The sequence below is a fragment of the Bos indicus x Bos taurus genome, chromosome 5, assembly GCF_003369695.1.
Source record: "Bos indicus x Bos taurus breed Angus x Brahman F1 hybrid chromosome 5, Bos_hybrid_MaternalHap_v2.0, whole genome shotgun sequence".
NCBI lineage: Eukaryota > Metazoa > Chordata > Mammalia > Artiodactyla > Bovidae > Bos > Bos indicus x Bos taurus.
In genome coordinates, this window is record NC_040080.1 from 16,990,001 (window position 1) to 17,016,633 (window position 26,633).

The 26,633-nt window shown below is 41.7% G+C and overlaps 1 protein-coding gene across 1 annotated transcript; it reads left to right on the forward strand.

The window, feature by feature from the left end:
- Nucleotides 1–12,956: 12,956 nt before the first annotated feature.
- LOC113893396 (antigen WC1.1-like) lies at nucleotides 12,957–26,407 on the forward strand. The gene is made up of 4 exons (XM_027543398.1): nucleotides 12,957–13,029; nucleotides 25,515–25,823; nucleotides 25,917–26,234; nucleotides 26,379–26,407. The coding sequence occupies exons 1-4, from the start codon at nucleotides 12,957–12,959 to the stop codon at nucleotides 26,405–26,407; spliced, it is 729 nt and encodes a 242-aa protein (XP_027399199.1).
- The last annotated feature ends 226 nt before the right edge of the window (nucleotides 26,408–26,633 follow it).

Consider the following 26,633-nt stretch of genomic DNA (forward strand, 5'->3'; position numbering starts at 1 on the left):
AAGGGCCAACAAGTTCCAGGGTGAGACATACCAAGCAAATTCTCCAGCAACACAGGAGCACAGCCCTGAGCTCCAAGATACAGGCTGACCAAAGTCACTCCAAAACCATAGACATCTCATAACTCATTACTGGACACTGCATTGCACTCCAGAGAGAAGAAATCCAGGTCCACCCACCAGAACACTGACACAAGCTTCCCTAATCAAGAAACCTTGACAAGCCACCTGTACAAACCCACACACAGTGAGGAAACGCCACAATAAAGAGAATTCCACAAACTGCCAGAATACAGAAAGGACACCCCAAACTCAGCAATTTAAACAAGATGAAGAGACAGAGGAATACCCAGCAGATAAAGGAACAGGATAAATGCCCACCAAACCAAACAAAAGAGGAAGAGATAGGGAATCTACCTGATAAAGAATTCCAAATAATGATAGTGAAATTGATCCAAAATCTTGAAATCAAAATGGAATCACAGATAAATAGCCTGGAGACAAGGATTGAGAAGATGCAAGAAAGGTTTAACAAGGACCTAGAAGAAATAAAAAAGAGTCAATATATGATGAATAATGCAATAAATGAGATGAAAAACACTCTGGAGGCAACAAATAGTAGAATAACAGAGGCAGAAGATAGGATTAGTGAATTAGAAGATAGAATGGTAGAAATAAATGAATCAGAGAGGAAAAAAGAAAAACGAATTAAAAGAAATGAGGACAATCTCAGAGACCTCCAGGACAATATTAAACGCTACAACATTCGAATCATAGGGGTCCCAGAAGAAGAAGACAAAAAGAAAGACCATGAGAAAATACTTGAGGAAATAATAGTTGAAAACTTCCCTAAAATGGGGAAGGAAATAATCACTCAAGTCCAAGAAACCCAGAGAGTCCCAAACAGGATAAACCCAAGGCGAAACACCCCAAGACACATACTAATCAAATCAACAAAGATCAAACACAAAGAACAAATATTAAAAGCAGCCAGGGAAAAACAACAAATAACACACAAGGGAATTCCCATAAGGATAACAGCTAATCTTTCAATAGAAACTCTTCAAGCCAAGAGGGAATGGCAAGACATACTTAAAATGATGAAAGAAAATAACCTACAGCCCAGATTACTGTACCCAGCAAGGATCTCATTTAAATATGAAGGGGAAATCAAAAACTTTACAGATAAGCAAAAGCCGAGAGAATTCAGCACCACCAAACCAGCTCTCCAACAAATACTAAAGGATATTCTCTAGACAGGAAACACAAAAACGGTGTATAAATTCGAACCCAAAACAATAAAGTAAATGGCAACGGGATCATACTTATCAATAATTACCTTAAACATAAATGGGTTGAATGCCCCAACCAAAAGACAAAGACTGGCTGAATGGATACAAAAACAAGACCCCTACATATGTTGTCTACAAGAGACCCACCTCAAAACATGGGACACATACAGACTGAAAGTGAAGGGCTGGAAAAAGATTTTCCATGCAAATAGGGACCAAAAGAAAGCAGGAGTAGCAATACTCATATCAGATAAAATAGACTTTAAAACAAAGGCTGTGAAAAGAGACAAAGAAGGTCACTACATAATGATCAAATGATCAATCCAAGAAGAAGATATAACAATTATAAATATATATGCACCCAACATAGGAGCACAGCAATATGTAAGACAAATGCTAACAAGTATGAAAGGAGAAATTAACAATAACACAATAATAGTGGGAGACTTTAATACCCCACTCACACCTATGGATAGATCAACTAAACAGAAAATTAACAAGGAAACACAAACTTTAAATGATACAATAGACCAGTTAGACCTAATTGATATCTATAGGACATTTCATCCCAAAACAATGAATTTCGCCTTTTTCTCAAGTGCACACGGAACCTTCTCCAGGATAGATCACATCCTGGGCCATAAAGCTAGCCTTGGTAAATTCAAAAAAATAGAAATCATTCCAAGCATCTTTACTGACCACAATGCAGTAAGATTAGATCTCAATTACAGGAGAAAAACTATTAAAAATTCCAACATATGGAGGCTGAACAACACGCTGCTGAATAACCAACAAATCACAGAAGAAATCAAAAAAGAAATCAAAATTTGCATAGAAACGAATGAAAATGAAAACACAACAACCCCAAACCTGTGGGACACTGTAAAAGCAGTGCTAAGGGGAAAGTTCATAGCAATACAGGCATACCTCAAGAAACAAGAAAAAAGTCAAATAAATAACCTAACTCTACACCTAAAGCAACTAGAAAAGGAAGAAATGAAGAATCCCAGGGTTAGTAGAAGGAAAGAAATCTTAAAAATTAGGGCAGAAACAAATGCAAAAGAAACAAAAGAGACCATAGCAAAAATCAACATAGCCAAAAGCTGGTTCTTTGAAAGGATAAATAAAACTGACAAACCATTAGCCAGACTCATCAAGAAACAAAGGGAGAAAAATCAAATCAATAAAATTAGAAACGAAAATGGAGAGATCACAACAGACAACACAGAAATACAAAGGATCATAAGAGACTACTATCAACAATTATATGCCAATAAAATGGACAACGTCGAAGAAATGGACAAATTCTTAGAAAAGTACAACTTTCCAAAGCTGAACCAGGAAGAAATAGAAAATCTTAACAGACCCATCACAAGCATGGAAATTGAAACTGTAATCAGAAATCTTCCAGCAAACAGAAGCCCAGGTCCAGACAGCTTCACAGCTGAATTCTACCAAAAATTTAGAGAAGAGCTAACACCGATCCTGCTCAAACTCTTCCAGAAAATTGCAGAGGAAGGTAAACTTTCAAACTCATTCTATGAGGCCACCATCACCCTTATACCAAAACCTGACAAAGATGCCACAAAAAAAGAAAACTACAAGCCAATATCACAAATGAACATAGATGCAAAAATCCTTAACAAAATTCTAGCAATCAGAATCCAACAACACATTAAAAAGGTCATACACCATGACCAAGTGGGCTTTATCCCAGGGATGCAACGATTCTTCAATATCCGCAAATCAATCAATGTAATACACCACATTGACAAATTGACAAATAAAAACCATATGATTATCTCAATAGATGCAGAGAAAGCCTTTGACAAAATTCAACATCCATTTATGATAGGAACTCTCCAGAAAGCAGGAATAGAAGGAACATACCTCAACATAGTAAAAGCTATATATGATAAACCCACAGCAAACATTATCCTCAATGGTATTGAAAGCATTTCCTCTAAAGTCAGGAACAAGAGAAGGGTGCCCACTTTCACCATTACTATTCAACATAGTTTTGGAAGTTTAGGCCACAGCAATCAGAGCAGAAAAAGAAATAAAAGGAATCCAAATTGGAAAAGAAGAAGTGAAACTCTCACTGTTTGCAGATGACATGATCCTCTACATAGAAAACCCTAAAGACTCCACGAGAAAATTACTAGAGCTAATCAATGAATATAGTAAAGTTGCAGGATATAAAATCAACACACAGAAATCCCTTGCATTCCTATACACTAATAATGAGAAAACAGAAAGAGAAATTAAGGAAACAATTCCATTCATCATTGCAATGAAAAGAATAAAATACTTAGGAATATGTCTACCTAAAGAAACTAAAGACCTATATATAGAAAACTATAAAACACTGGTGAAAGAAATCAAAGAGGACACTAATAGATGGAGAAATATACCATGTTCATGGATTGGAAGAATCAATATAATGAAAATGAGCATACTACCCAAAGCAATTTATAGATTCAGTGCAACCCCTATCAAGCTACCAAGGGTATTCTTCACAGAATTAGAACAAATAATTTCATAATTTGTATGGAAATACAAAAAGCCTTGAATAGCCAAAGCTATCTTGAGAAAGAAGAATGGAACTGGAGGAATCAACCTGCCTGACTTCAAGCTCTACTACAAAGCCACATTTATCAAGACAGTATGGTACTGGCACAAAAGACAGAAATATAGATCAATGGAACAAAATAGAAAGCCCAGAGATAAATCCATGCACATATGGACACCTTATCTTTGACAAAGGAGGCAAGAATATACAATGGATTAAACACAATCTCTTTAACAAGTGGTGCTGGGAAAATTGGTCAACCACCTGTAAAAGAATGAAACTAGAACACTTTCTAACACCATACACAAAAATAAATTCAAAATGGACTAAAGATCTAAATGTCAGACCAGAAATTATAAAACTCTTAGAGGAGAACATAGGCAAAACACTCTCCGACACACATAACAGCAGGATCCTCTATGACCCACCTCCCAGAATATTGGAAATAAAAGCAAAAATAAACAAATGGGACCTAATTAAACTTAAAAGCTTCTGCACAACAAAGGAAATTTTAAGCAAGGTGAAAAGACAGCCTTCAGAATGGGAGAAAATAATAGGAAATGAAGCAACTGACAACTAATCTCAAAAATATAAAAGCAACTCCTACAGCTCAGTTCCAGAAAAATAAATGACCCAATCAAAAAATGGGCCAAAGAACTAAATAGACATTTCTCCAAAGAAGACATACAGATGGCTAACAAACACATGAAAAGATGCTCAACATCACTCATTATCAGAGAAATGCAAATCAAAACCAATATGAGGTACCATTTCATGCCAGTCAGAATGGCTGCGATCCAAAAGTCTACAAGCAATAAATGCTGGAGAGGGTGTGGAGAAAAGGGAACCCTCTTACACTGTTGGTGGGAATGCAAACTAGTACAGCCACTATGGAGAACAGTGTGGAGATTCCTTAAAAAACTGGAAATAGAACTGCCTTATGATCCAGCAATCCCACTGCTGGGCATACACACCGAGGAAACCAGAATTGAAAGAGACACATGGACCTCAATGTTCATCGCAGCACTGTTTATAATAGCCAGGACATGGAAGCAACCTAGATGTCCATCAGCAGATGAATGGATAAGAAAGCTATGGTACATATACACAATGGAGTATTACTCAGCCATTAAAAAGAGTACATTTGAATCAGTTCTAATGAGGTGGATGAAACTGGAACCTATTATACAGAGTGAAGCAAGCCAGAAAGAAAAACACCAATACAGTATACTAACGCATATATATGGAATTTAGAAAGATGGTAACAATAACCCTGTATACGAGACAGCAAAAGAGACACTGATGTATAGAATAGTCTTTGGACTCTGTGGGAGAGGGAGAGGGTGGGAAGATCTGGGAGAATGGCATTGAAACATGTAAAATATCATGTATGAAACGAGATGCCAGTCCAGGTTCGATGCATGATACTGGATGCTTGGGGCTGGTGCACTGGGACGACCCAGAGGGATGGTTTGTGGAGGGAGGAGGGAGGCGGGTTCAGGATGGGGAACACATGTATATCTGTGGTGGATTAATTTTGATATATGGCAAAACCAATAGAATATTGTAAATTTAAAAAATAAAATAAAATTAAAAAAAAAAAAAAGAAAATCAAATTTTGCCCTGTTAATTGCTGAAAGCATTTGACTTAAAAAAAAAAAAAAGGTATCAATTAGCTAAATGATGTTCTCAGAACTATTTCTTTATATTTAAGATACTTTCTTTTAAAAGTCTAGAATAGTACCATTCAGTCATTCAATAAACATTAGCTGAGCATCTATTAGTCAAGGCTATGGCTTTTCCAGTGGTCATGTATGGATGTGAGAGTTGGACTGTGAAGAAAGCTGAGCGCCGAAGAATTGATGCTTTTGAACTGTGGTGTTGGAGAAGACTCTTGAGAGTCCTTTGGACTGCAAGGAGATCCAACCAGTCCATTCTAAAGGAGATCAGTCCTGGGTGTTCTTTGGAAGGACTGATGTTGAAGCTGAAACTCCAATACTTTGGCCGCCTGATGCAAAGAGCTGACTCATTGGAAAAGACCCTAATGCTGGGAGGGATTGAGGGCAGGAGGAGAAGGGGACGACAGAGGATGAGATGGCTGGATGGCATCACCGACTCGATGGACATGAGTTTGAGTGAACTCTGGGAGTTGGTGATGGACAGGGAGGCCTGGCGTGCTGCGATGCATGGGGTCGCAAAGAGTTGGACACGACTGGGAGACTGAACTGAACTGAACTGAGCATCTATTAACTTATAGAGAGTAGAAATACAGAGCTTATACACAGGAACAGGCCTCACTCCAATCCTGGGCCTTGGCAGGGCCTCAGCAGATGCCTGCAGCCTGTAGGAGCCTTGGAGAGCATGCCCAGGTGCAGAAGGATTCGATGATAAGGAAAAGAGAATCTGTTCACAGACTTTTAGATGTTAAAGGAGGAGCACATTTTGCTGTGTTTCCAGTGTTCTTATCCTGATCTGCAGCCTGGACTCAGCTGCACCAAAGCTCCATGTACAATAGAGCATCAGTTCATAGAGTTCAAGTCTGAGCAACCACTCAGCCTTTGAACTATGAGGGCCATCCCAGTGGCACTAATCTTGGGTTTAAGAGGCTTAAGAATGACCACCCACAGGAGGTCAATAGCTCTGGAGTTGGTCATTACATCAACTCTGAGCAGAGGTGGATTAATCATGAAGCTAATGAAGCTTCACTTTCCAGCCTCTCCTTACACCAGCCCTTTCCAAGTCCCATGAGGGAAGCCCTAGGGCTGTGCTCACAGGGATATAGGTTTTGAAACAGCCATTTTCTTGAGATGAGTAAAAAAATATTGAGCAAAATCATTTCTTAACCAAAGGTGAAGTAGTTTATTAAGGGCTGCTGCTGCTGCTGCTAAGTCGCTTCAGTTGTGTCCGACTCTGTGCGACCCCATAGACGGCAGCTCACCAGGCTCCCCCGTCCCTGGGATTCTCCAGGCAAGAACACTGGAGTGGGTTGCCATTTCCTTCTCCAACGCATGAAAGTGAAAAGTGAAAGGGAAGTTGTTCAGTCGTGTCCCACTCTTAGCGACCCCATGGACTGCAGCCTACCAGGCTCCTGCGTCCATGGGATTTTCCAGGCAAGAGTACAGGAGTGGGGTGCCATTGCCTTCTCCGTTGTTAAGTGCATGGAACACTAAATCCAGGAATCAAATTTGTTCAGAAAATCAAGAAAAGACTTAGGGGGCTTAGAAAGTACATGTTGCCTTTTCATTAGTACAGGATTGGTGGAAGGTAAAAACAGGATCAAAGATGATGAACTGACTAACTCAGAGGAAAGAAGAGCTGTTTAAGGATGAAGGTCAAGATGCTAAGAGACAAATTCGGGAAACTGAGCCTGACTGTCAGCACAGAGTGATGTAAAGGGAACAGGAGATGTACCAGGGGTGGGTGCTCTTAAACTGGACTTAGATCTAGTTGTTGGTCAATCAGAAATGGTGACTGAGAAACAACCAAGCCCAATAGAGGAAACAAGGTGAGACGGAACAGCTTGGGATGAAGACACGGAAGGAAGGGGAGATCCAGGAAAGTACCTGCTTCATGTGACAGATTCTATCTTCTTTTCAAGTCTTCTTTCTCCTTTATATCCTTCAGAAGAGACTCTGCTCTGCTGCTGGATAAAGTGACCCCCAAATCTCACAAATACACACATATATAAATACACACACACAGACACAAATGCACACATACACACACACTCATATACAGACACACGCACACTCATCACAACGTACAGATGTTTGTGGTCAGTGAGGCTCTTGCACATGCACCATCTGGAACATGCAGCCTCTGGGGCAGGAAAAAGAGAGAGACTAGAGAGTCACATTTGGGCATTTCATGCCTCCACTCAGAAGTGACACAGGTGACACCACCCATGTTTCATTGGCCAGAATGAGTCACCGGGGAGTAGAAATACAGCTATTTGAGAAGTATTACTGTCTATCCACATCCTTCAGTAGAACTCCTGAGAGCAGTGCTGTCAGTTTTTTCTCACCTTGGAGGAGCTTCTGAGGTACAGCTTTGTGCAGAGATTGAATGTAATCTGACCCTCCCGGAGTGGGCTTGAAGGCATTTTCTATTTGGATCCTTTGGCTGGTGTGTCTCTGACTCCTCACTCCACCTCAGTCTGTGCCGAGGGGGATTAGTCAGATTTTGCCCCCACCTCCCTTCCCCACTCAGTATCACCAACTGCATAGTGATTTTCAGCATTTGTTCATGCATTCATTTCTTATCCAATGTTTGTTATACTCCTTCTCTATGTCTTTACTTGACCTTATAGAGACATTGAAGAAAAGACACAATACTTGCTCTCAAGAAACCTCCATTTTAGAGACAATAAGAAAGTTTTTACAGATTGAAGAGACACAGCAGTAATTTTGAGCTGCAAGAATTAGAAAGAGTTCATGGAGGTGACAACTCTGTGCATCTAAAAACAGGGAAAGATACACATATTTTCTTTCTGTAGTGGGCTTGAAAATGTGTCCTCTAGAATTCAAATATGCATAAATGTAATATTCACTATTTTTATAACTGATTTCATCTTGTGCAGTAGCAAGTGGTGTTTGCATGGATTGAAAGTTCCACAAAATTAACACAGACTCTCCCATTTAAAATTTGTCCCCCAAGTTAGCTCGGGTTTATGGTAATAATTATCTTGTCAACTCTAGTTGAAGCTCCCTGCTGAGACTGGTTTTCCTGTATTTAAGGAGACATCTTCTTGTCTCTCCTCCCCCAGATGGTGTCTGGGGTGGGAGGGTTTCTTACTTCCCAACAGCAGTGGGGAAGTGTCTTTGGTCTGCACTTTCCATTTAGAATCTGCTTGTCTTTGATTTAGTAGCTTTGATTGCTCTGGTCTCTAGATATCTGAAGCTGCACTATGGAGGAATGAATGAGGTCAATTCAGTGCTACGCTCTCTGTTAGATGTTGCTGGTTATAGACTGTAAAGGGCTGAAGAGAGAGGATGGGCTGGACCTCAGCCAGCTCATGCCCAAGCTCATCACATGCCCTTGTGATGAAGTGGTCTTTAGTAAAGAAGCCTTTACCAACCTTGGTCTCATCCATACAAGGAACACAGATGGTGAGGTGGGCCTCCAAAACTTTGGTGTAACAAATCAATTAATTGTTTCCTTTTAAAGTTGTACAGTTATTTTTTAATCCAAAAATATTTTGTATATTAGTCACTCTGATTGGTCCTGAAAATGTCCCTCTACCAAGGATATTTAATTATTAATTTTCCCAGCAAAGAGATTACTTAACCTCTGAAACCTCCATATTTTCATGGTGATATGGGCATAATAACTGTACATATTGTATTGCTTTACAATCCATAAGATGAAATAAACAGTCTAAGTTAAAGAACAGGATTCTTCCTGCTCTTTACTTCTGTACTTCTAATTCGATACAGAAGCTGTTAAACTAAATTTTTTTATAACAGAATTTCTTCCTGTTACAGTTATGTGTGGTTTGAATTGAAAATATGCCAAAAGATAAGTATATAAACATCTGGACCACATGGCCATATCTGATTAAGACCAGACCAGGAGGCTTCATGGTGTTCACCTGTCAGTGTGCTGAGGTCTGTCTTCTTTATCTTCGGATATACAAAGATGCAGCATTTTTGTTTAGAACTGGCTCTCTCAGCACTGCTCTTGGAATGGGGCTAGCCTTATTTCTGGTATTGCAATTGACTGCATTCATTGCAGAAAAGTGTAGACATGAACCATACATAGCTTATACCATTTAATCATATTGAAATATTACAACAATTGACACAACTTGCATTGTTCTGTTAAGTCTTCATATCAAGTTAAATTATATCTCAAAAAATTTCTTTTGATTGAAATGATTTGTGTGAAATACCTGGCTGACATCCATTCATTCAGGTATACAAGAGACATCTTTTAGGATTTTTAATTAGCAGGCACTGGGGATAAGGAGGTTAATTAGACACAGAACTTTACCAGGTCCATTTATAAAGTAAAATTAGCAAGTAAACAACTTAATTCATGAGGTTCACAGTTGGTAAGGTCGAGGTTCATGAGCAGTAGAACCTCTCTCTGGGGCACAGAGAGAAGGGGCGATATGTGGAAGACTCGCAACTCTGGCCCCAATCACCGTCACAGCATGTGGTTCCTGGGAGAGTTCTGACAGCTCCAGTCAAGGCTCCAGGTAACAGAATTGAATTCCTGTTCTAGAGTCCTGGGATTCCTGGGATGGGATGGACAGAGGGGCCCTAATATTGTTTCTCCGCCAAGATGATGTACTATTGTTGACAAGTTATATCTCTTACTAATGCCAACTCATTTAATTCTAACCAAAACTCTGTCATCTATACACAAGTATAACTCTTCTTTTACAGACAAAGCCACTATAGAGAGAGTGTAAGGACCCTGTTCAAGGTCACACACATGGTATGTGGCTGAGCTCTGAGTCAGGCCAGGGAAGACTGGTTCCTGAGCCTGTTCTCCTGACCCCTAAAGTTCATATGGACACAGCTGGGTTAGTGTCCTCCCTAAAGCTTCCCTCCTTCAAATCTTGGATGAGATGGGACACTGAGATTTCCTTATGTGTCAGAGAAGACGAACCTTCATCAGAGGGTGAGTTGGTCCATGCTGACCCTGTATCCCCAGCTCTGGGGTAGAGGGTGCTGCCTGGGCACAGCCTGCCAGTCCTGGGTTAACCCCTCTTTCCAGCCCACTCCATCCTTGTAACGGGGTATGGAGTCCCTAACAGTATGTTACCTACGAGGTCTCAATCCTGAGGTGAGACTACGTGTACCTGGTTCACTAAACTCATCTCTGTGTCATCCTGTGGGAGGAATGACTGGACTCCAGGAAGCACGTCCTGTGTTCTAGGTGTTTGTCTGTTGGTTTCCGGTGATGCTGCAGAGTCCATAACTGGGTAAGGAATGGTGACTCTGGGTCCCAGGGGGAGTAGAGCATCGACTCTAGTGACTGAGCAGATCCTGTTCCTACCCTAGCACCTGAGTTTATATTCTGGTTCTGACATTTATAATTGGTTATTATCACTACTGTGCTAAGCATCCAGAAGGAGATGGGGTTCATGTACAGATGGGGGCTTGGAAGTCAGAGGAACACAGGACAAGTAAGTGTTATAAAATAACAGGTTAATATTAACATATTTAGAGGGAGAAAAGCATGTGTTCAATTGACTTTTTTCCCTTTTCATTTACCTGAGTCTCAAGTAGGAAGGATGGGTATGTTAGGACAGAGAAGCTGTGTCTGCTGACCGGATGAGGGGTCCTTCCAGTGGGGCATGTGACAAGCCTGTGGACTGGTCCACAGCTTCCCTCCGTGTTGGCTTCATTAAGACCTTCAGGTGTGGGTGGGGAAGGGTGTGACGCCATCTCTGAGCTCTGGTGGGGACTCTGGGGCGTTTGTGTCACAGGTGGGTTCTTCCCAAGTTTGTGCTGAAATGATGAGTCAGGGTGAGGGGGCCTCACGGTGGGTTTGTGTGGACCAGAAGGTGTATCATGGGAATCTTGAGCCTGAGCGAGTGTGAGGAATGAGGGCAGTATGTTAGTGACCTTGACTTTCGATGGGGGAGCTCTGTCTTGCATCCTTACTGCCCTTCTCTGTCTCTATACACATCCCTGGGCTACTCTCTGGAGAGCATCTGGGGGCTTCTCTGATCAGTTGGACACAACAAGGCAGCAATGGCCACACTGGACATCAGTCCCTCCTGCTTGGCTCTGTGCCCTCAGTCCACCTGGAATTCCATTCCTGCCGCCAACTTTCCTCTTGAACTCAGAATGAATGAACCCTCTTCTCTTTTTTGCTTCATTTGCCTCTTCTTTGCCCCTTGCCTGCAGCCACAGTGCAGCAGAATACTTTCTATTTATCCTTCTCTCTGGGGGCAGTTCCCTTAAATAATATTTTTCATCTTCTTTAGTTATAGCTAATAATACAGGTGGGTTCTGAATCCTATCAAACCAAACTCTCCCTTTCCAAAGGGGGAAATCGTGAAGTTTAGAAAATGTTAATCTTTCTAAGCTATATATTTTCTTCTAGAGATCCCCACTCCTATTTTGGAGGGCTAGGGTTGAATGATGACTACTACTTTCTCTTTGTTTCCTGTAACAGCAATCTCTTTCTCTCCTGAAGCATCATTTGTTGACTAGGTGAAAGGGGTATTTCACATAAAATGAAATGCAATAAAGGGAAAGGGATTTAGCATGTGTGAAAATCCCTTATAGGGCTTCCCAGGTGGTTCAGCAATAAAGAACCCCCCTGTCAATGCAGGAGACACAGGAGACATGGATTTGATCCTTGGGTCTAGAGGAACCCCTCAAGAAGGAAATGGCAACCCACTCTAGTATTCTTGCTTGGGAAAGCCTATGGACAGAGGAGCCTGGCGGGTTACATCCCAGGGGTCACAAAGAGTAGGACACAACTGAGCATAAATACACCTTCTCCAGGATCCAGTCTCCAGATCAGTCTGAGAAGAGAAGAAAGACCTTCAGACTCATCCCCTCAACTTAATGGTTTCCACCTCACCCTCTACATGGTCACCTGTGAATTCCTGCAATCCTTGTCCTCATTTTCTTCTGGCGTGACAAATATTCTTGTATTTCAAACCTTCTTCTAGTACTTGGCTTCCGCCCTGAGCTCAGTACTTGGAAGATCAGTGCTTGATTCCACTAGAGTTATTCCCCGTGGGCCAATCGATTCCACAACCTGACTCTGCAAAATCTCACAGTCCTTGGGGATTGGCCAGGGTGATCAGAGGAAGGAAAGGTACTCATAGTTTTCTACGCCAGCCCTGATTATGGGGCCCGGCTCTCAGGACCACGGAAGCAGGAGGTCAAAGGACCGTGTTGCTCATATAAGGAGATGTTGAAGATGCAGAAGCTCATTGGTGTCTGAGCTGAAGAAAGTGGCAGATGCAGCCTCCGATAATGCCTGAAATGGTGAAAGGTGTTGCTATTGGCTCTCAGGAGGGAGGGTGTAAGGGGTGGTCTATATAGACCCCGGTTGGCACCCTGACGCCTCCTCACAGGCTGATCCTGCAGTTGGGACTGTGACCTTGAGGACGTGGGGTCATGATGGCTCTGGGCAGACACCTCTCCCTGCGGGGACTCTGTGTCCTCCTCCTCGGCACCATGGTGGGTGGTCAAGGTAAGAGCTGCCCCTCTGTCCTGGATCCACAGCAGGGAGTAGATGCCTTGATGAAGGGAAAGGTGTCTGGAGTTGTGGAGCTGCAGTTTTAGTGTTTTTCACCAAAAAGGAAGCACTCCGGCTGTGAATACTGGTCCGTCTCCTGATGGGGGTCCACTGGTCATAGCAGCAGATTTTACAGAGCAGTGAGTTTTGGTCTGGACTGAGCTGGGTCAGCCTGAGTCCCCTCTGCTGTCTCCCTTGTCCTCTGGGAGCTTCTAGGGTCCCAGCGGCTCCCAGTGTGTGCAAGTTTCAGCGACTGACCCAGCTGGGACTCTGGGCTGTTCCTACACGCTCCACGTGCCTGGTGTGTGAGCACTGCCCCTGGGTCCCCGTGTTTCCTGTGTCTGTGCTCCTGTAGGCTCTGTGCTTGTGTTTGTGTGTGTGTGTGTATGTGTGCAGGTGAGGAGTGTGTGAGGGTGTGTGTGTGTGAGGGTATGAGGAGTGTATGTGTGTGAATGTGTGAGGAGTGTGTGAGGGTGTATGTGTGTGAGGAGTTTATGTATTTGTGTGTGTCAGGGTGTGAAGAGTGTGTATGTGTGTGTGTGGAGTATGTGAGGAGTGTGTGAGTGGTGTATGAGGGTGTGTGAGGAGTATGTGAGGGTGAGTGTGTGTGAGGAGTATGTGAGGGTGAGTAAGGGTGTGTGAGGAGTGTTTGAGTAGCATGGGAGATTGTGTGTATTTGTGTGAGAATATGTGTGTGTATGTGGGAGTGTGTGAGGCTGTGTGTGTAAGGGGGATGGAGCCTGTCTGCATGAGAGGAATGGGGCTGCTGAGCATGGACTGAGTCCATTGGTCTGTGAAGCACACAGGGTGTCCACAGGGCTGGGTGTCACGGCCACTCCTTGTAACTGGATCAGAGATAATCGTGCACCTGCCTGCCTCTCTCCGGCTCCCATCCCCCAGGCTCCCCTCTGCTTGTTGACGTGTCTGCCCAGCACTGGGCTCTGTGAGACGCTCTGTCTGCTGGCCTCGCCTGTTCCCCCCAGGTGTCATTAGGGAGCAAAGAAGCCCGCATCCAGCAGAGGGGACTGCTTGTCTGTAGAGATCAGTTGATGCATAGCCTCAGGTGTCTAAGTTCCCAAGTCCCTGCCCCAGTCCCTGTGACTCATTTCCTGATGTGCTGGGAGCCTGGGATGGTCCTTTCCCCTCCCAGGATCTGCTGTGACTCTGTAGGGAGCACTTTCTCTTGTGCCCTCTCCTGTCCCCCACTGGGAGCTGCTTTCCCCTGAGTGAGAGTGGAGTACGTTACCAATCCTTCTTCATGGTCTGCAAGGTTTCTTTGGACAAATATGCCGACCTCCTTATGGGAGTCCTCTTGGGTGACAGAATTTTTTTCTTCTCTTTAGACTTGGAATTCTCTCTTTGTCTTTGCTTTTGGATGGTTTACTCTGTGCGTCTTGGAGAAGGTTGTTTTGAATTGAAATTTTGGGGTTACTTATTAGCTTCTTGAACTTACATGTCCAGATTTTCCTCCAGGTTTGGGAAATTCTCAGTCTTTCTTTCTTTCTTTCTTTGCTAGGTCTCCTTGCTGCATGTGGGCTTTCTCTAGCTGCGGTAAGCAGGGGCAGCTCCTCGCTGCAGTGCACAGACTTCTCATCATGGTGGCTTCTCTTGGTGCAGAGCACAGGCTCTAGGTGCACAGGTTTCAGCAGCTGTGGCAACCAGCTTAGTTGCTCTGCGGCATGTGGAGTTTTCCTGGACCAGGGATTGAACTCATGTCCCCTGCATTGGCAGGCGTATTCTTATCCACTTCACCAAGTCCTCAGCCATTATTTCTTTTCTCCTTCACTTCTCCTGTGACTCCATTCAATACATTGTTTCTCTTTATGGTGTGCATAGTTCCCACTGCTTTCTATATTCTTTTCATTCTCTTTTTGTTCCTCTAATTGGATACTTTCAACTGATCTTTCTTCTAACTTTTTGGTTCTTTTTTTTTTTTCTTTTCCTTGGTCAAGTTTGTTGTTGAATCTCTGAAGTGAATTCTTCAGTTTACTCATTGTATTGTGTTCATGCTAAATCAACTCCATCATGTGTGACTCTTTGTAAGCCCATGGACTGTAGCCCACCAGGGTCTTTTGTCCATGGGATTCACCAGGCAAGAATACTGGAGTGGGTTGCTATGTACTCCTCCAGGGGATCTTCCAGACCCAGGGATCGAACCTGAGTCTCTTACATCTCCTGCACTGGCAGACGGGTTCTTTACCACTAGCGTCACCTGGAAAACACATTCATTTATTATTCAGCTTCAAAATATCTGGTTAGTTCCTTTTTTTAAAAATAGTATATGTCTTTATTGCTCTTATTTTATTTGTATTATTTTCCTGTTATCAATAAATATTTGAATTCTCTTGTAACTCTCTGAGCATCTTTTGAAGTATTATTTTGAATTCTTTATCAGGCAATTCTTGGATCTCCATTAATTTGAGCTGGTTACAAGAGGTTTACTGTATTCCTTTGGTGGGATTTTTTTCCCCCAGATTCTTCTTGATGTCTTATTTTCTTGTAGATGTCTGCACATTTAAAAAAGCTGTCACCTCTGCCAGACTCTATGTCCTGATTCAGTAGAGAAAGCCTTTCACTTCTGGGTAGTGGCACACTGGAATGTACTGCAGGGTGCCAAGTGCAGAGGCATAAGGTGGCACTGGGTCTGGGAGGGCATGAGGCTGTTTGGCTCAGGCTGCTGATGTCCACAGCATTGACAACTGTGTGGTGTTTGGCAAGTGTTGCAAGGGGTCTGCTGTCACTGGAATGGTAGTTAGTGTTCTCAGCAGTGCCTCTGGTTCCAGAGCCTAGGGTCATGACCAGCGATGGTGGTGGCCAGAGCCAATGGTGTGCACACATTTGGCTTTGGGGGCCTGTTGCAGGTGCCTCTGTTGGGGAGTTGATGGTTGCAGGTGCACAGGTTGTGGGAAGGCCTAGGAAGGCAGCCAAGGCCAAGACCAACAATGGCTCATTGCTCAAACTCATGTCCATTGAGTTGGTGATGCTATCTAACATCTGATCCTGTGCTGCTCTTCTCCTTGTCCTTCAGTCTTTCCCAGCATCAGGGTCTTTTCCAAAGAGTTAGTTCTTTGCACCAGGTGGCCAAAGATTGGAGCTTCAGCTCCAGCATCAGTCTTTTAAATAAATATTCAGGGTGGATTTCCTTTAGGATTGACTGGTTCTATCTCCTCCCTGTCCGAAGAACTCTCGAGTCTTCTCTAGCACCACAGTTTGAAAGCATCGATTCTTCAGGGCTCAGCCTTATTTACCGTCCAGCTCTCACATCCATACATGACTGACTACCAGAAACCATCATCTGTGCTGTTATTAATTCTTTCAGGGGTAAAATCTGCTGCATCTGTCTGCAGAGCACGTCACTGTGAACTGTGATTTCTCCTGTCATGTGGTTGCTATTGGTCCTTTGCTCTTCTTTCTTATGCCTAGCCATCTCTATAAGACTGGCTCAGCTTTGCAGGTCTGCGTGAAGTGAACCTGAAGCAGGACTTTCATATGGTGCCCCCAAAGGCTAGGGACACTGGTTACTCAGCCTGCTCTTACCCTCCTGGTGAGAGGAACTTTCCTGGCACCCTTGACACTGAGTAATTCTGGTTTGGAGGATGTAATGATGCCTCCAAAATGATAGTATCTTGCCATGGTCAAACTTCTTAGGGTACTCAGATCTTCTGGAGCTGTTTTTGTTACTGATTGCTGTCTAAGTTTGGTCTTTTTTTCATAGGATGGAGGCTGCTGTCTCCTACATCAGCATTTTGGTAATGGCACATTTGAGGTCTTTATTCTTTGAGAGAATGGTTTTGAGTATGGAATTTTAGATTGGTGATTTTATTTTTCTCTTTCAGTAAATCTAAGGCTTCAGTCTACTCTACCCTGACATCTCTTTTTGTTCTTGGGGTTTTAGATGTTAGTACAGGTGTTTCTCAATTTTATATACCTAGTCTTTATTTTAGTATTTTTCTTTCTGTCAATTTTCTGCTGTTATTTTCCATTTTAGTAAAAGTAAGCTAGGTATGGTGCAGTAAAAAAAACAAAAAACAAAATTTATCCTAATATAACATGTTCTGTTCACTTTGGCAGGACTTCTGCTATCGTAATTTTTCAAGCGCTCAAGTTGTTGGATTCTCCACCATTGTATTATATCCCACTATGATACAAGGCTGCAGTATTCACTGTGGTAGAAAAATATACTGGCTCTTAAATGTTTCTATGTGGAAGTGACATCATTTGTTCTGCCACTTTGTTGAATGAGCCAGATCACATGGTTATGCTTAACTTCAAATAGGCAAGGAAGTATTACTATTTCCACATGCTCATAAAAAGAGAATTTTAAATGTTGTTGAACACTAGTAATGTCTCCATCTATAATGTTCCTACAAATGAACTCCTTTTTAATGCAGAAACCAGAGTCATCTTAAAACTTAATCGCTAAAGTGACATTTGATCACTTTTGTCAAATTCCACTTGTTAGAAGTGTGTTACTAGGTACATTCGAGTGAGGATTACACAAGAACATGAACACCAGGTGGCAGGAATAGCCAGGACATTTCAGAGCCTGTTACCTCAGCCCTCAGTTCCTGAGCTGGATGAGATGCTCCCTATGGACAGGGAAGGAGAGGGACAATTCCTCCCTGGATCCGGGGCCACGAGCTGTAACTGATGGGGAAGCTGGGCCCTAGTAGCCTTGGGCACATCTACAGGGAGGGCAGCATCCAGAGTCCCTGAAGGCCTGTCCTCGGTGGTGTCCCTGGAGCTGGTTCTACAGGCTCATGAGAAACACCTGGTGCATCCCTTCCTGCCCCACATTCAATGATGGCACATCGGGAGCTTAGAGTTAGCCACGGTGGGAATGTTTATACCACAGAGGTCAATAAACTATATCCCATGCACTCTTTTACTCCTCAGAGAGCTTGCATTTTAAACATACACCACTACATGGTCTCCTAAAATCTCTCCTGTGTCCTGTGTCCGTGTCTCTCTTGCAGCTCTGGAGCTGAGGTTGAAGGATGGAGCCCATCGCTGTGAGGGGAGAGTGGAAGTGAAGCACCAAGGAGAATGGGGCACAGTGTATGCTCATGGGTGGAGATTGAAGGATGCATCTGTCGTGTGCAGACAGCTGGGGTGTGGAGCTGCCATTGGTTTTCCTGGAGGGGCTTATTTTGGGCCAGGACTTGGCCCCATTTGGCTTTTCTATACTTCCTGTGAAGGGACAGAGTCAACTGTCAGTGACTGTGAGCATTCTAATATTAAAGACTATCGTAATGATAGCTATTCCCATGACGATGATGCTGGAGTAGTCTGCTCAGGTAAGTCCTGTCTGGTCTGTGTGGGGATCTCTAGCAGGAAAAGCCTCTGTCTTATTACCAGAATGACTGAGATTATGGATACAGCCTTTAGAGCATACTTGGATAAAGGATCTTTGTGATGTGTCACAGGAGACAGAGAGGTGAGGTCAAAAGTTTCATACAGATACAGCTTCTGGGTTCGACTTCTGTGACGTAGTCTCATCATGGTAATTATTCTGTTTTCTTTGATGTAATGGTCACTAGGGTGTGGCAACATGGTGGGGGGGGTCACAGAAGAGTTGTGGGCAACAAGGTTTACCATACTCATAGGGTCTAAAAGAGTCACTCTGCTCCATGTTGGTATGTGGAGGATGTGACAATAGAAAATGCTCAACCAAGCAATCCTGACCCCAAATGGCATGTGAAGACCCTCGGACAAGTGACCATTCTAGGGGTCAGGGTGCAGTTACACAAGGAAAAGGTGTGAAGGGATTTCACTGGTGCATTTAAATGTCTCTAGGTCACAGTCAGAGGAAGCCAAAGTGGGACTTGTGGCAGAAAACAATCTCATCACACTGGTGCACCTGATCAACAGTGGGGAGCTCACATCACATTTGCAGGGATGTTGAGGGAGCAGGAAAATGCAGGCTTGAAGTTTACAACACAGCAGCTGAAGTGCATCACGTATAAGAAGCAGTGAAGCTAAGAGGACCTGAAGTGACTCCTAAGAAGTGCTCAGTGTTGTCTATGTGTTTGACCTGTGCCAAGGTGGATGCAGTAAAGACAGCAGTGAAACTAGGGTGTGGGTGGGTGGTCACAGTATTTGACAGAGAGGCTTCTAGTTGTTATCATAATTGTGGATTAGATGTTCAGGATATTAATCCCATCAGAGCAGCTGGACTGGAGGAAGATAGGGAGCTGGTCTTAGGCAAGAATCACTCCGTCTGATGTGATCATGGGACAAGGGAGCCCTGAGGACATCTGCAGTAGTTCTTTAGCAGCCACAGCTAATCAGCTCTTGGGTATTTATATTGAGGAAGATCATTGGAAAAGTGATCTTTTCTAATCTCACCTTCAGCAGATCTTTGATGATTCTAGTTGAAGCCCTTAAGAAAACAATTCTTTTCCTTTTTAAAAGGTACTTTATTGAGGTATGACTGACATACAAAACTGCTTGGTAAGTATGCATTTGTGAAACCATTACAGCACTATGTCATAAATCTATTCATCTCTTCAAAAGTTTTCTTCCATTCTCTTTATTATTCTTATTAAAAATAATTATTTTCAAGGTGCTTTTAAATTTTAGTTAGAAACTTTTGCTTTAAGCAAACCTGTTTTCTGGCATCTCAAGTAACCTTTGTCATTGTCACAATGTCCTAATCATGGTTCCAACTGCAGATAAATTTGTGGAAACACTACAGGTGTCTCTACCATATTTTGATAAATCAGCATCTGAATGAAAATGGAGTGTGTGATGTTTGAACTTTCTGTGAAATTAGAACTCTGAATGTTGTCATCCTAAGAAGATTGATGTCTTGATATTAATTCCAGTTAAGATACACTTAAAAGTAAAGAATTGGAGAATGCTCTGATATTTAAACACTGCTTGTGGTTTGTACTCCCTGACTACCATTGCTCTAACTTAGGCTCTCACATTTTTATGAATGGTTCCAGGTTCCTTCTGTTTCTCTTTTTGTCACTAGTTCCCTCCCCTTGGTCTGTCTTTTCTGTATTTTCAGACATGTTTTAATGATGAAGTTAAGTGGTGGTGATTTAGTAGAGATAAGATTAGAATAGCTTGTCTTTTCATTATCTTAATCAAAATCGAACTCTTGGAGTTTCTTCTGCTTAATCTTAGGAGTCAGGTATGGAAGAGAAATTTCAGCCTCAGTAGTGGATTGTTGGAAGTGGAGTACTGTGTTTAGGAGAAATCTAGAGTAGAAACAATGACTAGAGAAGACTGTAGAGAAGCTTGTTTGAAATAAGGAGGAGATTTCAATGAGGGGCTAAACAAATTGAGAAGGACTGTGGTGCAAGTGTTCCAAGTTGCTTCAGTCCTGTCCTACTCTTTGTGACACCATGGACCCTAGTCCACCAGGCTCCTCTGTCCATGGGATTCTCCAGGCAAGAATACTGGAGTGGGTTGCCATTTCCTTCTCCAGGGGATCATCTTCACCCAGGGATCAAACCTGGGTCTCCTGCATTGCAGGCAGAGTCTTGATTATCTTCTGAGCCACCAGGTACTACAGTACTGAAGTGCAAAATGGTGAGGGGATGAAGATTCGAGGATTGCAGGAGGGGAGGGTTGGAAAGATGCAGGTCAACTCGTACATTCACCACAGCCTCTGTGTTACACTTCCTTCCTGCCCTCATTCTTTCCCTCCCTCTCTTCCTTTATCCTGTTGTGGGAGTCATTTCTGAGCTCTGTGGAAGTGCTAGCATTTGGAGGTTGCAGTTTTCTTAGAGGAAAGTTTTTATAATACGGATTCTGTTTATTTAACAAATATAAGTTTACTCATATTTTTCTCTTTTTTTGTATCAGATTTCGGTGAGTTGCGTTCCACAAGTAATGCATTTTCAAGGACTAGGCCCACTTTACAAAAAAATTTCAATTTAGAATAACACTGGTTCATATCTCTTATCTTTAAATGTTGGGAAGATCTATAATGATATTCCTTCTTTTGTTACTGGTGTTGTTAATTTGTGTTCCCTCTTTTTTCTTAATTGGTTTTGCTAGAAGATTATCCGTGTTAATGTTCTTTTTAAGAGAATCACTAATGGACCCTATTGATTTTTTTGATTTGTATTTGCTTTCTACTTAATTGATTTCTGTACTCAGTTTTCACTCCTCTTTTTCAGTTATGATTTTCTGTGATAGCTCAGCTGGTAAACAGTCTGCCTGCAATGCAGGAGACCCCTGTTTGATTCCTGGGTCAGGAAGATCCCCTGGAGAAGGGATAGGCTACCCACTCCAGTTTTCTTGGGCTTCCCTTATGGCTCAGCTGGTAAAGAATCTGCCTGCAATGCAGGGCACCTGGGTTCAATCCCTGGGTTGGGAAGATCCCCTGGAGAAGGGAAAGGCTACCCACTCCAGTATTCTGGCTTGGAGAGTTCCATGGACTGTATAGACCACGAGGTCATAGAGTCAGACACGACTGAGCGACTTTCACTTTCCAGTTATGATTGTTGTTGCTTTTGTAGATTCTTGAGTCTTGGATCATTTTCTTCTGTTTCTATGTTTATTCTAATGTAGGTATCAAGGAAGCATCAAGGTTCTAAATTTTCTTCCAAGCATCATTTTATTTTTAAGCCACCAGATTTGCTAGTATATAATTTCTTTTGTATTTTATTACCATAAAATGTTTCTTTTTTTCTGAATGTATTCTTTGTCTTATAGTCTGACTTTGTATGATATTAATATAGATACTGTATACAGCCTTCTCTGATTTGTGTTTGCATAGTATATAATTTTTTACCTTTTTAATATGTTTCTGTGTTTATATTCAAACACATATGTATTTATAGGCAGTATATTGTTTTGTCTTATTTTATCTGGTCTGATCATCTTGTTTTTTATTTGGAGTACTTAAATTATTTACCTTTAATGTAATTATTGATATAATTGTGTTTAAGTGTACTTGCCTGCTATTTGTTATATCTTTGTTCCTATTTTAATCATTGAGTGTATTATTTTATCTTAAAACTCTATTGGCTTATTAATCATATCAGATTTTTAGGTGATAATAATGTTGATTTTTTTTTAAATTTTAAAATAATTTTTATTTATTTTTGGCTGTGCTGGGTCTTCATTGCTGCATAGATTTTTCTCTAGCTACGGAGATCAGAGGCTACTCTCTAGTTGCAGTGCATGAGGTTCTCACTGCGGTGGCCTCTCTTGCTGTGACCTCTCTTGCTGTGAGCAAGGCTCTACGGTGCTCAAGCTTCAGTAGTCGTGGCTCCCGGGCTCTAGAGCACAGGTTCACTGTGGTGCATGGGCTTAGTTGCTCCATGATATGTGGGATTTTCCTAGACCTGGGATCAAAACCGCATCTCCTGCATTGGCAGATGGATTGTTCGCCACTGAACCACTGCGGAAGCCCATGTTGAATTACTAATCTTTAATTACATTCTACCTTGAAATGACGTTATGTCACAACATGCAATGTCAGTCACTATACTTTTCTTCCACTTTGGTCATTGGTGCTGTCATTGTCATACGTTCTACTTATAAATTTATTATGAATCTTGTAGTTTGTTGCTAATATTTTTGCTTTAAATCTTCTAATAGAGAATCAACATCTAGCACAGACTCTATACCTTTGAGTGGATCCATGGTTTCATCTGCTGTCATGTCCCTTTAGCTTGAAGAACTTTCTGAGGCAGTTTTGTGTAGTGTGTGTCTGGTGGCCTCCAATTCTATCATTTTTCATTTATCTGAAGTCATCTTAATTTTCATTCAGTTTTGAAAAGTATTTTTATAGGTGATTCAATTCTAGAGTAACAAATGCCCAACCCCAATACTTTAAATATGTTTTTACATTGTCATCTGACTTTCACTGCCTCCAACAAAAAGTCAGTAAATAATACTTATCCTTTTGTTCTGCTGTATATAGTGTGTCAAATTTCCCTGGCTGCTCTTAAGATATTTTTGTTTGTTTGTTTGTTTACCACTGAATTTCAGTATTTACATTGTCATGTTTTCTGAGAATGATTTCGTTACCTTGTTCGGGGTTTGTTTAGCTTTTTGAATCAGTGGATTTATAGTTTTCAATAAATTTGGAAAAGATTTCATTTATCTTTTCTTAATATTTTCCAGCATAGCCCTTATTCTGAATCTCCACATATGCATATTTTATATATTTTTATATTATCCTACATGCCATGGAGTTTCCATTCATATTTTTCTGCCTTTTTACTCTCTTTGGTTCAGTTTAGATAGTCTCTACTGCTGTGTTTTACTTCCCAGTTCTTCTATTCTGCAATGTCTAGTCTCTTGTGTAATTAATCCAAATAATTGTTCATTCCAATACTGTATTTTTTCAGTTTTAGAAGTCTCATTTGTTTATTTTTCCTAGTTTTCCTCCCTGTTTATTTTGATTGTTCATTAAGCATATTGATATTAGTGGTTTAAAGATATCTTCAGCCAATTCAATCATTTCTGTAATTTCTGAAGTTGATTTAAATGATTATTTTTTAAAATGTGTTATGGGTTACATTTTTCCCCTTTGGAAATTCTAATAATTTTCTGGTTGGATGTTGGGCATCACTAAGCAGTCCTTTACCAGTAAGAACTTTAGAAATAAATAATCAGAACACATCTAAAAATCAGGGAATTGTACTTGATGAATCAAATAAACTTTTTTCATTGGGTTATTTTCATTCTGTTCAAAATGTGTTCCTCTAATGACCAAATGATGAACTTTTATTTTTAATAAAAAAAAAACTTTTATTTTTCTCTCCTTTAGTTTTGAAACTTCCTTGATCCCACCTTGCCTGCCGTATGCCCCACCTACACCCTACTTCTACAGCAGTAGCTATCCTTTCTGATTTTCTTTTCCATTCATCTGTGTCTTTTAAAATTGTGTTTGCTTGTCTGAAGTGGGAGAAATGAAAAAGGATAGCAGCTTAAGTGGTAGATGGGAGGAGCAGAGGGTGATGTAATATGCTAACAACCTATTCAACAAGTGTTTCCCACAAATATTTACATATTTTGTCTGTATTGAGGCTTTTTCAACTTGGAACTCTCCAAATGATGGCTTGTTTGCTCACTTCCTCCTCCTTCTCCTTCTTCTTCCTCCTTTTAGAATTGTAAACCATTCAACATGCCATCTTCTTTTAGAATTGTAAAACATGCATGAAAGAAATTAAAGACAATATAATCAATGGAAAGTCATTCTGTGCTTCTGGGCTGGAAGAAGTAATATTGTTAAAATGCCTGTACTTGTCAAAGTGATCTACAGATTTAATGCAATTCCTATCTAAATCCCAATGGCATTCTTAATAGAAATAGAGAAAACAGTCTTAAAATAGAAGAGTGTGGTTTAATTTTTATATATTCATGAATTTCCTGTTTCCTTATTACTATTGAGTTTTATTTCCATTCCTTTATGGTCATGAAAGATATTATTTTAATATTTTTGAATTTGTTAAGACTTATTTGTAACCTAGCCTGGAGAATATTTCATTTGTGCTTGAGAAGAATGCATATTGTTCTGTTGTTAGAATTAGTACAATGATAGTATTAAAATCAATTAGCATTTTCTATGAGTCCTGTTTCAGAAGAAAAACCTTTAATAGGAGATGATCTGGAAACTCAGCTGTCTGGTAAGGTCCCACTGAGAACACACACTCTACCAGGTCCTTTGACAAATCCTAGGATTTCAAGAGAGATGGCTGGGACTCTCTCTCTGTGACTCTCTGAGTTTTCTTAACTCATCTTCTTTCCCACTAAGGTCACTGAAGAAATTAATGGAATTTTTGCCATTGAAAAGACAAGATGTGATGACATAAACACGAATTAGTAATAATGTCCATATTTCTTCTCTGGAGGCGTCACCCATCTACAGGTTGGCATCCCCTCATGGATCCAGCCTCAAGACTTTCCCTCACCTAAGTCACTTGAGAACTAGCTCCTGGGAGAGAAAACTGATCAGAATATTAGCCCCACAAGTTCCAGGAAAGCTTTCTAAGCTTGTCTGGATGCTAGGTCTCTCATATCATAGCCCATGTTTCTCTGGGTGGGTTCCGTTCTGCATATCTCTACTTTCAAGTGCTGGCATATTACACATTATCCTTGGATCTGTAGGTATTAGGCTGCTAAATGAGAAATTCACTTCTTCAACCAATGCTAAAAGATGTGTTTCCAGTATTCAGCCATTCCAATGATCTGAATTGGGCTCTGTAGTTTCTAGGCTCCTAGACCGAGGAATTCAAATTTCTAACCAGTCTCAAAGTGTATGTTCTTAGGATTCAGCCACTCCAAACTGACCTTGTAATCCTCCTGAATTTCTGTTTAGAAACCTGCTCAAGAAAATTCAGTAGGACACTAACTATCAAAGACTCTCTACATGTTCCACTTCTAAAAAGAAAAACTTTCACACCACGGCCTGTAATGTGCAGTTTCAAGTCAGTACCATGAACACTGGTTTTGTTGTTTCCTCTTAGGATTTGTGCGTCTGGCTGGAGGGGATGGACCCTGCTCAGGGCGAGTAGAAGTGCATTCTGGAGAAGCTTGGATCCCAGTGTCTGATGGGAACTTCACACTTGCCACTGCCCAGATCATCTGTGCAGAGTTGGGTTGTGGCAAGGCTGTGTCTGTCCTGGGACATGAGCTCTTCAGAGAGTCCAGTGCCCAGGTCTGGGCTGAAGAGTTCAGGTGTGAGGGGGAGGAGCCTGAGCTCTCAGTCTGCCCCAGAGTGCCCTGTCCAGGGGGCACGTGTCACCACAGTGGATCTGCTCAGGTTGTTTGTTCAGGTGAGATGCAGGTCAGGCCTTTCACCTCTGTGAACACCCTATTCAGGTGAGAAAGTCATGTGATTTTGCTGAAACTCTGTCTTCTTCTACCAGCATACTCAGAAGTCCGGCTCATGACAAACGGCTCCTCTCAGTGTGAGGGGCAGGTGGAGATGAACATTTCTGGACAATGGAGAGCGCTCTGTGCCTCCCACTGGAGTCTGGCCAATGCCAATGTTATCTGTCGTCAGCTCGGCTGTGGAGTTGCCATCTCCACCCCCGGAGGACCACACTTGGTGGAAGAAGGTGATCAGATCCTAACAGCCCGATTTCACTGCTCAGGGGCTGAGTCCTTCCTGTGGAGTTGTCCTGTGACTGTCCTGGGTGGTCCTGACTGTTCCCATGGCAACACAGCCTCTGTGATCTGCTCAGGTAAGAGAGAGGAAAGGGCTACTGGTACTCAGGATGCTCCTGGAGTGAAATGTTTCCAAGAGCAGAGAGTGAGGGAAAATGGACTTCAAAGTCAGATATTTCTTGGTGAAATATGGATCTTCTCATTGTTCCTTCATTTTTCAGGTCAGGGCAAGAAGTGTGAAGGGGAATAATATACTTTTAAGCAACATTGTTGCTTACTTATAATCATAGAAAACAGTGTAGGAGCAGTAAGTATAGACCTCAGTATGAACCCCAACCCAGAGCAACAGAGAGAATGTCCCCAGCACCACAGTCACTGTCGTCTCCTCTCGACAGGAAAAAGCACTTACTGAACTTCTACTAACGTAGAAAGTTTTATCAATTTTTGAACTTTATATAAAATGATGCAGTATGATG

Coding starts and splice junctions, on each gene's coding strand:
- LOC113893396 (XM_027543398.1), top strand. CDS start 12,957: ATGGCTCTGGGCAGACACCTCTCCCTGCGGGGACTCTGTGTCCTCCTC. Junction 25,824..25,916: donor TGCTCAGGTTGTTTGTTCAG/GTGAGATGCAGG, acceptor TTCTTCTACCAG/CATACTCAGAAGTCCGGCTC. Junction 26,235..26,378: donor AGCCTCTGTGATCTGCTCAG/GTAAGAGAGAGG, acceptor TTCATTTTTCAG/GTCAGGGCAAGAAGTGTGAA.